This window comes from Podarcis gaigeae (genome assembly GCF_964106915.1).
Source record: "Podarcis gaigeae genome assembly, chromosome: Z".
NCBI classification, from domain to species: domain Eukaryota; kingdom Metazoa; phylum Chordata; class Lepidosauria; order Squamata; family Lacertidae; genus Podarcis; species Podarcis gaigeae.
This window is the reverse complement of record NC_139691.1, coordinates 25,367,518-25,382,593: the sequence shown is the minus strand read 5'-3', so window position 1 is coordinate 25,382,593 and position 15,076 is coordinate 25,367,518. Positions and strand designations below refer to the sequence as shown.

Sequence of the window (15,076 nt, the reverse complement as noted above, 5' to 3'; positions counted from 1 at the left end):
AGTTCCAACAGATATTGGGGCAGCTGAAGCCTCCTACGACTACTATATCTCTCCTTTTTGAATGTTTGGTAATCTGCTCCAAGTCTTCAGTCTGGTTTGGTGGTCTGTAGGGTTAAGGTCAACATTGCTTCCCTCTCCTACAATTTTTAGCCATATACTCTTAATCTGCCTCCCATGCTCTAGGATCTCTTCACAATTGCACACATCATTTACATATATGGTCTGCAAATAAAAAGCCAATGGTGCAACTGTTTAAAAACAAAACACACAACCGACCATTGAGAACTGAGCATGCTCAATAGCCATGTAATGCTGAAAGTCAGTGGGGTGGGGGAGCCGAATGCCCTGTCTGAGCCTCTAACATGGCTGACAGGTTGGGATTCCAAACAGGAGCACTCCAGTTAGGAGGTGAGGAGGTACACAGCAACATTTTGTTGCAGTTTTATATGTCACTAGTAATCTTAAAGGTATGTTTAGGTTCTAATGCTTAATACAGTGCTATCTTCTAAACACATACAGTATGCATGTATGTTTAGGAGATCCATAAAAGTTTAACACTGCAGGCCTGTGCATGTCTACTCAAATGCAAGACTCACTAAATACTCTCAAGTAAGGTTGCAAACCTAAGCATGTCTACTCAGAAGTAACTCCCACTGAATTCAATGTGGTTATCTGCCAGGTAAGTACGTCTGGGATTGCAGCCCAAGCATGTGTAAGACTGCAACCTAAATGTGTCCCTATTTAAATAATAATAATTAAAGCAATACTTTCTGCATTGGGACTTGAAAAAGCCAAGCACATCTAGCTGTGAGAAGTCTACAAACCCAAGCCGAGTAACAAATTTGTCTGGCTGGCATCCAAATGTGCCTTTCAGACCTTTCTAAACATCTGCAATGAACTTCATGGTCATTGATTTGGTATTTCAGGAATCTGGAGTTGTGTCGTTTGGCGCCAAATGTGTGACAATAAGACCGTGACTTCAAAGGGGAGCCTCTCACCCAATGAGATGTTCTATCCCCTCTTTCCCCTGGATTAAGTAGCCAACCAGTCAGTAGATAGCAATATGTCTGATCTATTTGCACAGGCTTAATAGCAATTGCTTGCTTGTCGACTGATACAGCTGCCTCCATGTCTCTGCCAGCTAGAGGTGATCATTTTAAAAAAGTTTCAAAAGACTCTTATCAAGTGTATACATTCTATCACCACCAAATAACCATAGAAACCTGCCTTATTCCAAATTAGATCATTTGTCAACCTGGCCCATAATTTTTCAACACTGACTAGCAGTGGCTCTCCAAGGTTTCAGATAGGGGTCTCTCTTCCACCCTCAAATCTGGAGATGCTGGGAAGCTTCTGCATGCGAAGGATGTAGTCTGACGCAAGGGATGTAAGAAGGCATCATTTTCTATTCTGCCCTTTATTCATCCCTAGCAGAACTGTTTCCACTATGCTGCAGTTCAATTTCCACCGGAATTGATACTATTTATTTCACATTCTTCTGTGGCATAAATATGTAACTTACATAATTTATTCAATTCAATATGTCAGTTATTATGTTATTCCATGCAAAGGAAATGCAATGCAAATGAGGACAATACATAATCAATGATGTATTATTTGCAGATTGAAAGAAGCAGCAGCAGCAGCAACAACAGTGAATACTAATCATATTCATTGGTTTGATTTCTGTTCTGGACATGAATAAGTAAACATTAGTAATCTCCACTACCATTTCTATTTTCGTTGGAATTATTTGACATCCTTATCTCGCAGTTAGCTTTTTACCTTCCCCTTGCATGTTCCTAAATTAGGGGTGTGGCTCTGAGTCTTACTTTGGACCCCCCAGTCCCTCTTTTTCAATATTAGTTCTCAGGTAAAATCTGACCTCTCAACCACTACTGCTGCTTCTATTTGGATTCCCTGTTCTACAAATACCCCAGCACAGATGCCTGCATTTTATAAAAAACAAGATTTTGGGCAACTTCCAAAAATCATTGTTGGAAGTGGGGAGGAAGGGGGAGCACTGATGTTGGCATGCCCTTTTCTCGCTAGATAGGGTGGGTGCCTGTAGAAAGTGGAGCCCTTTGTCTGCATTTACAATGGGCCATAAGAACCTCAAATCCTATGGCATTCATGCCCATGACCTTTTTGAAGTTACCTCTCCAGTTAATTAATAACACTCACACTAATTGCATAGAACAAAAGGAAAAGACCTCATCAGCATTCTTGCTTCCATCTGGGGGTGGGGAGGGAATCTTGGACTCTGTGAGAAGCACATACAAGCCCCCCAAAACTGCCCCCCCCATTGATGTGGTATCGTGCATGGGAAATGTGCTATTCATTTGGAGGCTTTTTATGTACTGAAGCAAATCAGTTAGAAATTGCTTTGATGATATCTTCGTGTGTGAACTGGAGGTCGGAGACATTGCAGCGGGCGGGGATTTCTTGCTTTGAGATCCAACATGAAACATCGGCCTGAGCTGAATGTTATTCCATGATTGTTCAGGTGGATAATAGACTCTATAGCCAACATTCCTTCAGTTAGTTAATACCTTGAAAGATTAGCTGGCCATAAATCAAAGGCTTTTACCATATTGTAGGCCACTTTTGAGAGCCCGTGGACTGTTGCCTTTGTGCAGAACGGCTTTTTCTACTTCAAAACCTTTTTACTACCCTTTTGGGTTTCACTTTGCAAACCTCCGGGCTCATTCACACAATCACTAGTGGGAAATCCTATGCATAAGTTGGGGGGAGGGTTCTGCTTTGTGTGTGTGTGTGTCATCAAAGCTTTGGCACCATCCTTTAGTCTGCATATTTTGCTGCGGAGGTAGCCAATATGGCTCCCTCCAGACAGTTTGTTGGCATTCCAATTCCATCTGCTCCATCCAGCATGGCCAATGGTCAGGGCAGATGAAAGGCACAGTCCAACATATAGAGGGCACCACATTGGCTGCCCTTGCTCTGCTGTAACTAAGGATGCTTGTAGAATTCATTCTGCATGACTTCTGATCTGCACCTTGCAAACTAATATATAGATTGGAATGTGGTTATCCTGTGACACAGTTAGACATGGATGAATACCAGTTTCTGGGAACTGCAGGTGGAGAGAGTTGCTGTTTTGCTCATGTCCAGCTTGCAGCCTCCCAGCAGGAATCTGGCTGGCCATAGTGAGAATCGGAGGCTGGACCAGATGGGCCACTGGGCTGGTCTACAAGGCTCATCTTATCTTCTTATGAACCTCTCTATTTGGCTTTCTTTCACTTTCTCATTTTTCCAGCCTTAAATTCAGTTCATTATATTTCCATATCAGTTTGTGAATTCTTTTTCAAATGTCCTCAAGAAAATTCACCAGGATTTTAGTGTGAATTCATTTGAAGATACACATATTTGCATGCGATTTGACCCAATATACACTTTTTTGCAGAACTGTTTCTCCTAATATAATGCAAAATTTGGAGAAGTGTGAGTTTTGGAGGACAGTTCTTTTTCTGTTTGTATATTGCTTAAGAAAGTGTGAATTTGGTGGCTCTATCTTTAAATGCAAAACAGAATCAAATTTCTCCTTCACTCCTAGGTACAGTACTAAGGTGCATGTAAAAATGCATGATTTAGGATAAAACAGGGTTATAAATGCCTATTTTTGTGAAGATTCTTCAAAAAGTACATACTGAAATACCAATTTTAATGCAGAGTTGCTGTTTTAAAGTAGCAGATTCGTGCAGAAATGGAATGCAACGGACTTAGGGAATGAAAATATCTGAAAAACCAGAAAGAGTATGCTTAACCCTCCCTAATTGTAACAAGCTTAAGCCCATGTAATGGGGGTAGAGGGGTTAGAAATTGATATCCCTATCTACCCTTACTTTCATCTTCTTCCACCCTGTGCTGAAATTTAGATTGCAAGATCCTAGAGGCAGGGACCTGCCCTCTTATTCTTTGTAAAGTGCCATGCACACTGATGAAGCTCGACAAACAACAACAATAATGTGTGTATTGTGTGGGCATAGATCTGATGGGGTTTGCGTCTACTCCCTGCAAATTCTTCCCCCATAAAAAGGGTGGATATACTGCTGGAATCAAGCACATGTGATGTACATGCATGCGGGCCTGCTCTGCACTTGATGCACAGGAGCCTTGGCTGATGATGGTGTGAAATGGCCTTCAGTTATTTCACATGTATTTCTGCAGCAGTACTGTATGAATCCTAACACTTTGCTGAAGCTGCGCAAGTTGGAAGAGGCATAGCATAGGAACATAAGTAGCTGCCTTATACTGATTCAGATTCATTGGTCCCTCTGGCTCAGTACTGTCCACACTGATGGGCAGCAGCTATCCAGCATTTCATATGCAGAGGGCATTCCCAATTCTACCTAGAGATGCTGGGGATTGAACCTAGAACCTTTTGCATGCAAAGTAGATGCTCCCTCGGTCTAGTCAGTGCCTGAGCTTTTGACTACTGGGTACCACATGCTTTGGGTTCTGTGATGGAAAAATGTGGGATATAAATGTAAGCAAAACAATAAATATACTAAAATTAAAGTCCCCCCCTCCTTCTCCCTGCACCTGGAGAACAAACATTCCATTATAATAAAATGCTGACTGATGTTTGAGAAAACAAGGCACCACTCCTGACTAGTGTAAGTCACTCTTTGCTACACCTAGCTCAGGACCCCATCCCTCCCTGAAACTTTCCAGGTAAAAGTGCAGCATGGCTTGCTGACGAGAGAAAAAATGATTAAAATAAAAATAAGCTGGAGAAACAAAAATACTTTCACTAGTCAGCAAAAGCAAGCTGCCAAAGGTGTTTGTAGAAGCTCCATAAAATGTTCAGGAATCCCAGAGATTGCCTAGGGAAGACTTCCTCAGCCTCAGCCCTCCAGATGTTTTGAGACTACAGTTCCCAGCATCCCTGACCACTGATCCTGGTAGCTAGGGATCATGGAAGTTGTAGGCCAAAAACATCTGGAGGGCCGAGGTTGAGGAAGCCTGGCCTAGGAGTCCCTCCAGCCACAGACCTGAATCTGGGGCCTTCTGAGTTGTGTGTGTGGTGCTGGGTTCTTTCCTCCAAACCCTCTAAGAAGACAATTACAAAAAAAAAAAGACATTCCACTTACTTCGCCCATGCTTCTGTTTGCTGTTGAGGACAATCTGTACAATAGTTCCAGAGGCCTGTTGCATATCTGGCAGGGCTCCTCTGTTACTTCTGCCACCAGGGGCCCGTGGAATGCTGGCTGCCTGTCGGGAATTGCTGGGTGGAGAGTCATAATGGGAGCGATGAGGAGAGTGCCTCTGCATGAAAGAGAGAGAAAGAGAGGAAAAACCCTCTGAGAACAGGAATAGTAGAGCTTCATGAGACTGAAGGTTTTAGAAGAACAATCTTATGAGCTCTGTTATGGAGCTTCTGTTGTCAGGACCACATTCCAGGAGGGTAGCTCTGCCACGGGTGCCTCCAGACTGTTGGTATTTTGCAGGAAGGAACTTTAGGCTTGTGCCTTTAAAGTGGATTAATGTGCTCAGTTGCCCTAGCACGACAAACCCATTCCACAAAAGACTTTGCAGTTAGGAAAGTAATGGGGAAAGGCATTGAGAAGTGTGGGGTGAACTAATGATTAATGGGAAGAAGTTTAAATGCCACTTGAGTAAATCAGGATAATTGTTGGATGAATGAGCTTTGTTGAAAAACCTCCCAGCAAACAAATCATAAGAAATGCTTGGGAAAGACTGGGTACAATCTGAGCTCCTTGCAGGCTTTGTGCAAGAATCCATGCCGACTGGGGCTAATGGGAATTGGAGCGCAGCAACATCAAGATGCTAAATGGAAATAGGTTCATAAACAGCTTGTCTTCACTGTACTCTTTTTGGTGCCTGCTAAAAACGTTTTTGCTCCAGCAAGCATACCTAGATGTGCAATCTTGATAATGATGATGATGATGATGATGATGATGATGATGATGATGATTTTATTATTTATACCCCGCCCATTTGGATGGGTTTCCCCAGCCACTCTGGGTAGCTTACAGCATATCTAAAAACATCAAACATTAAAAACCTCCCAATACAGGGCTGCCTTCAGATGTCTTCTAAAAGTTGTATCTCCTTGACATCCGAAGGAAGGGTGCCACTACCGAGAAGGCCATCTGCCTATTTCTCTGACGCATGTTTTAATCTGGTTTTTAGCTTATTTCAGATTTTAATTATGTTTTGAATGTCTTAAACAGTTGTTTTTAATTGTTTCATTTATTTATTTTTCTCATGATTTTCTTAATACATTCTTTTTGCAAACTGCTTTGAAGTTTTATTGCAATCAAGTGGCATATAAATCTTGCGAAATAAATAAACACTAACAATAGCTATACCTGGAGGGCCACATGTTTTCCACCCATGCACCAATACTGTTAGTACAGAGTAAGGTACAACCTCTTCTTCTCTTGGACTTGGATAATCCACTTTTGGGGATGTTGGGAAGCATTTCAGGGAAAAATAACGCAGCTGCCTGCTCTACTTATCTCCAGGCAAGGCTACCATATGCATAGGCTAGCACACAACAAGCTACTTTCATAAGTGCTTTCCTATGGATGGAGTCAACACACCTAAATCTCAGTTTATGATGATTTTGCCCATAATTGTCATAGATACTTCACAGATGCATTTTGCTAAAGGTCTTAATATCACATAGGGATGGCTCTGGAGTTACAGGAGCTCTCAATAAAGTATTGTCTGGTAAGTCCCCATAGGGTTTATGGTGCACTTTCTTTGGTGATGCAGTGCTGGTGGCCAACCCAAATGGCCAATGAAGAATTTTCCATGTTTTGTGTGTGTTTAAAATGGTGGTCACTTCTTCCTGGTAAGGTCCTGGAAACTGTTCTAACTTTGTTGGTGTTGTTGGGTGGAGGAGATGGTGGCAGCTGGGAGATGGTATGAGCATTTTTTTAAAAGACAAAAAAGAGTCCAGGGCAGGGATCAATTATTTGCTCTAACACACTGGGTTCTCAGATTCTCCCCCTTGTCAGATTAGGTAGTAATTTGGGGTTCCTTTCCATTTCTTGCAGAGTTGAGGGCACTTGAGTCCATTGATTCTAGTGGACTTAGGTTTGCCTAAATCTGTTTTGGATTACAGCCATTATTTTGAGCAATGAAAACATTCATTCTCTCCATCCCCACCCCACCCCCACCCCCACCCTCCCTCTCTCTCTCTCTCTCTCTCTCTCTCTCACACACACACACACACACACAGAGGCATTTGTTTGTTTTTGTTAGGTTTTGCTCCTCACATTTCAAAATACTGAGCTTTCATTTCAAATTACTCTGTTGTAACAATCAGTTCTGCTGGACTGAATATCTGACAGTTTGGTTTCATAATACAGACACCAAAATCATTGCAGACCCAGATTTAGTTCCTCAGAATGAGTTGGATATACACACTTCAAGCAAGGACTTTGCTCCAAACTTCTGTAGCCCTGCGGCTGTGGTTGGGGAGGCATTCTTTATCATCACTGGCCAGAGGTCAAAGAGCTGTTGGGGAGTACCTCCATCTCAGCAAGAAGGCCAACACAGGAAAGGAACAGCAACAGCTCATTAGTAGAGCATCTGTTTTGCATTCAGAAGGTTCCAAGTTCAATCCCTGGTGTTCCCAGGTAGGGCTGGGAAGGTCCTTATTCCAAAATCCTGAAGAACCACTTCCAATCCTCAGCCTGTCCCCAACTGGACACAGAGTCATGAAGTTGGAAGGGACTTGGAATGCCACCTAGCCCCAACCCCCCTGCATTTCTGCCAATGCAGAAAATCTGCTGCTACCACATCACAGATTGGTGGCCACCCAGTTTCTGTTTAATAGCCTCTGACAAAGGAGAGTCCACCACCTTCTGAGGCTGTCTGTTCCATTTTCTGCTTTTGACCTTTGAAATTTATCACTCTGCCACTGTACTCCACCTCAAAAGTCTCCCCAAATGCTTGCTGATTCAGTGGCCACAGAAATGGATACAGACGCTCTTCTGATTGGCAATTCAGTATACTCCAACCACAGAAAATAAGCAACTGTTTATGTTTCCTTCACTGCTAATTTTTTTTCTTAAACAAAGGATGTTTTCTCTCCTTCCCTCCTCCCCAGATACATGAGATATACTCATGGCCTTGATTGCATTTCAACTATTCATGGGCTAATTTTTTTTTATAGATTTTCTTTGTCTTTTTTTCCAGGAAAAGAAAGCCAGGCCTCTTCCAGTTTCAAGCCAGTGAACTTCAAAACGAGCTTTAAGTTTTCTATCAATTTAGTCAACGCTTCAACTACCAGAGGACGTCTCAATCACAAAGATAAGTCCTGCTACTATGAAAACATCTGCCAGAAATTCCCCCTTTGAAACAGGATGGGTGTGAAATGAACAAAAGACACAACAGCCTTGGGTGTGCGCACAACTCAGTAGGAAAGTTCTGTTTCTTTTGATGAGATCATGGACTTCACTTACAGCTTCTCTGTTGGCTGGTTGCCGAAAGATGTCGCCATCCGAGTTGTCCCACGAAGACTCCCTGTCTCCTGTAATCAAGAGACAATGATGTCAAGAATTACTGGGGCCATTTGTGATCCCCACCCTGATGTCCCTGTGTTTAATGAATGTGAAGATATCAACATGGAGGAGTTATATTCCAATGATAGCCTTGAGGACATTTCTATGGAGCTTTCTACTGTTTAACTAAACTGGAAACAGAACTGTCCTAAATTCTGAAACAGCCTCAGCCTCACTCTTGAATAAGAGAATTGACTTTTGGCATGTTTCTGGGGTCTGGGGCTCCAGGTCTTCATGGTTTCCAGGCTCAGGCTCAATATCAGGACTTGGGCCACACACTTCTACATCTAGTACTGATGGCTAGAAGTGCTTGCAGATTTCAAAGCACACCAACCTGGGTCACATTCACAACATATTTTTTAAACCACTCCCATGCCACTTTTAACAGTCATGGCTTCCCCTAAAGTTCTGGGAGCTGTCCTTTGTTAAGGGTGCTGAGAGTTGTTGGCAGACCCTTGTTCCCGTCACAGAGCTACAAGTCCCAAAGTTGTTTTGCCAATCAATTCCTCTTCCTTGGAAACTGTGTTGACAACTAAGTATTGTGATTTCTGCATTACAGGGAGTTGGGCTAGATGACCCTTGGGATGCCTTCCAACTCTACAGTTATCTACAGTGGTATCTCGGATTAAGTACTTAATTCATTCTAGAGGCCCGTTCTTAACCTGAAACTGTTCTTAACCTGAAGCACCACTTTAGCTAATGGGGCCTCCTGCTGCTGCCGCGCCGCCAGAACACGATTTCTGTTCTCATCCTGAAGCAAAGTTCTTAACCTGGAGCACTATTTCTGGCTTAGCAGAGTCAGTAACCTGGAGCGTATGTAACCTGAGGTACCACTGTAATGCTATGACACTACTTAGCTAGGTGGACCAATGATCTGGCTTCTTGGCAAGGCAGGTTCCTGTGTAAAAGTAACTTTAGGGGAAGGATCATAGCTCAGTGCTTAGAGCTTTCTCAACATCTTCAGGTAGGGTTGCAAAACAGACCCCTGTCTGAAACTCTGGCTGGCTGTTGTCACTGTCGACAGAACTGAGGTCAATGGACCAGTGGTTTGACTCAATATAAGGTATCTTCCTTATACTTATGTTCCTAAGTTTCCTTCTACCTTAGTGGAAGTTGCTGATAAGGCTGCCCCAGCTACATTAGTCATGCTGATGAATTCAGTGTCTGAAGAAAACAGTGACATTCCAGCTGCCTCAATGCCATGCTTAATTGTCGAGCTCTTTCAAGACATGGGCAGGTTGGGCTTGGCATGTAAGAAATTGCATACATATATATTTTACCTCTGCAAACTGGGCAGCACGATTCTGGTGTGGACACTGGAGACGTGCAAGTTAATTTGGGACATGTCTTCAAGCCACAGTACACATTTCCTTCCTGCCATTAAACACACACAAACACAAAAAGATAAGAGTAGGGCTAGTTAGTGCTTGATGCAGGCGCACAGATTCAAATGGCAGATGGTTGCCATAACAGCAAAACAATCCCATGCGCATTCTTTACCTTTTATGAAGCGTTATTTAATTGCAACAAAGCTTAAAATGATGAGCTGCTGTCTCTCTCTATATATATCAAAGCTCTGGAATCCTCATAATGCTCTCATGTCACTGACCTCTCAAATAATCAGATGTAGAGGAGGACTGAGAATCTCAGTAGCAGGAAGAGGTACATCCTACCTATTCCCTTCAGCACTATGAAATGTGTGACAGGCTGAAACTGCCCAGTTGCCTTATTCTTGTGACTTTCAAAAAGTTCTTTTGGGCGGGATGGGGCACTGGAGTTTCTTTGAAGATTATAAATTCCTTAAAACAGGGATGGGGGACATGTGGCTTTCCAGATGTTGTTGGACTACCAACCTCCATCAACCCCAGCCAGCATGGTCAATGGTCAGGGATGATGGGGCTTGTAGTGTGGCAATGCCTGCTCCATCACAGGTTCTGCAGCCCACCTGATAACTTTTTCCGAGAAATGTTCCATGTTGGATACCTCATCTTTTAAAATAGAGAATGGAGAAAAGAATCACACTGGTTCAAAACCAGAGGTCAAAGTGACTTACAAAGGATATATATTGCTCTCCTCACCCAACTGGAGAAGCTGTTTCATAGATGAAGCCTTGGCAACGTATTCACTGATTCAGTTACTTGACAGTGTCCCTGCTCCATTTCCCTTCTATTATTAATAACATCAATGAATTTATTAGTCACTTATTTGCCACAGTAACTCAAAGTGACTTGCAACATTTTAAGCAAAAAAACCAAATGCACACATTAAAATCAGCATTTAAAAAAACATTAAAACATCCCACCCACAAAAAAGGCCATAGAAATTTGAAAGTCAAAGGCCTGATTAAAGAGGAATGATTTTGCCTTGGGTTTGAATATATGCAACAATGATGCCAGGTGTGTTTCTCTCAGCAAAGTATTCCACAAGTGTGCAGGCAGCATTGAGAAGGCCTGGTTCTCATCTTGCCACCGTCCAGACCTCCTGTAGCAGGAGCGCATGTAGAAGGGCCTCAGATGACAAATTGCAGGGGCTGGGTTGGTTCACATGGGGAGGGAAGGTCCTTGAGGTATTGAGGACCTAAGCTACATAAGACCTTATAGGTCAAAACCAGCATTTTGAAGTGCACCCAGAGACTAATTGGTAGCTGGTACAGTCAAGCCAAGATTGGTGTTATGTGCTCAGACATGACTGAAGTTTGAATGTAATGTTCTGCAGGTTTTGCTGAAGTTGACTGATGTCATTCTATTATAAAACTAATAAAATATTTCACGCACATGAAAATAATTCTCCCCAGACCACACACCTTCTCCTGGTTCAACTTTGTACCCTTAGTATTTTTGCCTGGTTGGAATGCGTCCTTGAACTCTGATAATCCTTCTTGCTTGTCTGGATGGAGATGAGTGTGGATGTGGAAACTAGCCTACTGTGCAAATGTAAAATTTACATTCCTTGCTTTGCATTTGCCTCAGGCCCTGCCCACCATTGGCACAAAGCCCTTGGAAAGTTGCTCAGAAGGGAATGGGCCACAACACTGGTTTAACACAATCACGTGACTTACGGAACAGCTGCATTGGGCACACTGGTTGGCTTGTCTGTTCTGGAAGAGCCCCTCTGCCACAAACATCTCCCCGTGGTAGTAGGTTGTGCCATTGTACTCACAGGACTTCCGGGTTATCTTACTGCCAGTAGAAAAAAGCGAATCATCTGCAAGAGGGCAGGAAGAAGAGGCAATTTACTAAACAAAGTTATCTCATGTGTCTCCTCTGGTGTGGCAGGTAGAAGGGCTTCCCAACTCACAGAGGGAACATTCTGCTCTCGCTCTGCCTGGATCCCTGCTCAACTCTCCCAACAGGGTAGTAATGGCAGATTAATCCCCCAGAGATAGACTGCCTTATCTCTTAGATCTGTTGTCTCACTTTCATTAAGAACATCAGAAGAACCCTGCTGCATCACGCCAAGGCCCACCTAGTCCATCACTCAGTTCTCACAGTGGCCAGCACCAGGGTTCAAGCCAGGGTTCCCTTGGGCAATCAGGAAGAGCACCACCAGCTATATCGGGGTACCAGCGTGGTGTCCTCCAGACATTTTTGGACTTTGGCTCCCATCGTGTCAGGCATGTGGAGAAGCGGAAGAACCAGATGGGTCTAATATGGTATTGGTGCCCCAGCTCTGGAACACTCTTCTGGAAGCATGGATAGTCACAGGTCTGTTGGGAGTTCAATGTTCAATGGAAGTTTGCTTGCTTTTTCTAGCTTTTGGGAACTATGGTTTAGAGCCTTGAATCGGTTTTGTTCTGTAGTTCTAATTTTGTGGTTCTGTGATTTATATTGATATTGCTTATATTTTGCTGCCCTCTCAGCTGTATTCTGTGGCTTGCAATTTATATGATTTTTTTAAAAAAAATGTAAACTGCATTTTTGAGGTCACTTGTGACAAAAAGCACATTAAATTAATGAAGTGAATCACAGAATTCTTAGAATCAAAGAGTTGGAAGGGACCACGAGGATCATCTAGTCCAACTCCCTGCAATGCAGGAATCTTTCACCCAATGTGGGGCTTGAACCCACAACCATGAGCTATCATGCCTGTCCATTGGCCCTGCTGACTGAGGTTGATGGGTGCACTAGGCTGAAATGCACTAGGCTGGCTTCATTAACAGATCTTAGTTAGCATGGCAATGAAAGACCCCCTATTGAGACCCTTGTTAAAGGCCAGCTAAAGTGTCACCCTCCAGAAGTTGGCAGATGAAAGCTCCCATCATCATTGTTCATGATGTCTGGAGCTGATGGCAGCTGTAGTCCATGACATCTGGAGGGCACCATTTTGGCTACCTCTGTCCTAGAACCACTGTGTGTCACAGCAGGCAATACAAGGCTAGTTGGACCAGGGGTCCAATCATCCCACTTGTTCATTTGAGTTTGTGTCTCTGAGGACTTCACAGAACAGAATTCTGGTTTTAATAACCCCAAGCAGCCAATTATTCCTTGCTAGTTCATGCTCAATCTCCGTGTTAGTTCATGCTCAATCTCAGCATCTCCAGGTATGGCTGGGAATGTTTCCAGCCTGAAATCCTGGAGAACTTCTGCCAATCAGTATAGACAAGACTGAGTTGGATTAGCCCATGGTCTGACTCAGTATACAGCATTTTTCTATGTTTCCTAATTTCTGTTCGATGTGCTTCTAGAGCATAGGATTAGTTTGCCTCCCCTACACACTGGAAATATTATACGTTTGCTTTCATGCACAGCCATTTGAAATAAAAGCTTTATGTAGCACTAAGAACAAAGTGTTTGTTTGTTAGAACTGAAATAATGTTGGCATGCAAGGAATTCATTGGGTTTGAAGGCCCAGTGCAAAAAAGATGCCCCCCCCCAATTGGGTTTCCTTGACCTCCAGAATTCACGGGTGACTGCAGTTCTTTTACATCAGTGGCATAAAATCATGTAAAAAGAAACTCTCCATAATTATTGTGCTACTGAGGAATGCATGAGGTTTTTTCCCTTCTTCTTCTTCATTTGTTAAGCTGGGCACTCAACCAAAGGAGCAAGAGGTTTCAGGTTTTAGGCATATGAGCTAAACAGTGACATTTAGAGGGCTCTGTGAACCATTTACTTTGTCATGCAGGCACCTCAAAGCCTTTGAACCACCTTCTGAAGTAACAGGAAAAGTAAATGCCAGGACCTCTGTGTTGTACAGTATGCACAAAATCCAAACAACTTACAGCCTCACATGCCTACTTGATCTCCTAAATCCTAGATGGCTCCTTTTGTTATCTATATGTCCCTGGTGCATTTTTACTACCACACATCTCATACACGAAATATTAAAATATTCAGCAATTTGAAAGCCAGAATCATGCCACTCAGTACATGTAAAAGGGTCATATAGAGCTATACTATGAAATACAAAAATGGTGCACAGTGTGAAAATAGATATGGGGTTCAGGGGACACCTCTCTTAAGATATTGTAAAGCTAAAATGGCACTCAGGTAAGGGCAAACAGGAGCAAGTACAACTCAGGTGTAGAGTTCCCACCTGCCGGACCGGTGAGGGTTTTTTTGCAGATGTAATTCTGCAACGTAATTGGCACAATTATAGTGCATTAGTTGTGGATTTATACAGGATCACACACACAGTTCTGCTTTATCAGCAATGCTTCCCCAATGTTATTGTATTACAGCTACCTGGACAGGGACTCTTGAACAAAAGCGCAACAAAAGTGAGAAAATAAATAAATCAGAATGTTTGCGTTATGAAAACTTACAGCATTTCAGGAAAACTGCAGGACATGCCCCACTTAAAAAGGAAGCAGCATTACTGTCCCAAAACCTTTCCACTGCAAACATTTTTGAAAACAGGAGCACCTAAATACCACCATAGTACCACCATGAGGACAAATCTTCATAAATATATTATGAGTGTTGGATGTTCGTGGGTTTGGTTGACCCTCTGACTTACTCAGGGAACAAAATTTACTCTAACTCTTTTATTTTCTTCATTCTTGGTTGATAAATGCAATGTCTATCCTTTGCGAAGAGATAACAGGGAAATGGAAGGAATGTGATGCTGGAAAAATTATATTTGCCTGGCTAATCTTTTTAAATGACAATACAATTAAAATAGCAAAAGGTTTAAACACTGAAAGAAGAAATGATATTCGAACCAGGAGCATAAACTCCTTGAATGAAAGAAAAAAACACTCCTGATTTTTTCCCTAAAAGGGGAGTTTGTTTTTTTACTAATTAACATCAGAGCTACTGGGCAATGTTATTTTCAAAGCTGACGGGAAACTTTCCAAGGATTTAAACGTGCTTTGAAGCAAATGGGGAATCCATCTGCCGATAAATCGAACCCCAGCAGTTCCAGCCTCAAATCCTTCAGCATGCTGTAATTTAATATTTAAATAAAATACAAAGTGATTTGGGTGAGAGCCCAAGATTTGCTTTCTAGAGTCAACTCACTGGGTTACTTTTTCAGCAGTGGCTGAGAGCAATGAGACAGGATTGGGAAGCGAT

At 42.7% G+C, this 15,076-nt stretch overlaps 1 protein-coding gene across 1 annotated transcript in view; it reads right to left on the bottom strand.

The window, feature by feature from the left end:
• Positions 1 to 15,076, bottom strand: part of CHRDL1 (chordin like 1) — a 47,845-nt gene that overhangs the window by 10,477 nt on the left and 22,292 nt on the right. Inside the window, exons 5-8 of the mRNA XM_083722361.1 lie at positions 11,620 to 11,765; positions 9,842 to 9,935; positions 8,463 to 8,530; positions 5,115 to 5,289 (exon numbers count right to left, since the gene is read on the bottom strand). Coding sequence (XP_083578487.1) covers positions 5,115 to 5,289; positions 8,463 to 8,530; positions 9,842 to 9,935; positions 11,620 to 11,765 — 483 coding nt within the window. The remainder of the gene's footprint in view (positions 1 to 5,114; positions 5,290 to 8,462; positions 8,531 to 9,841; positions 9,936 to 11,619; positions 11,766 to 15,076) is intronic.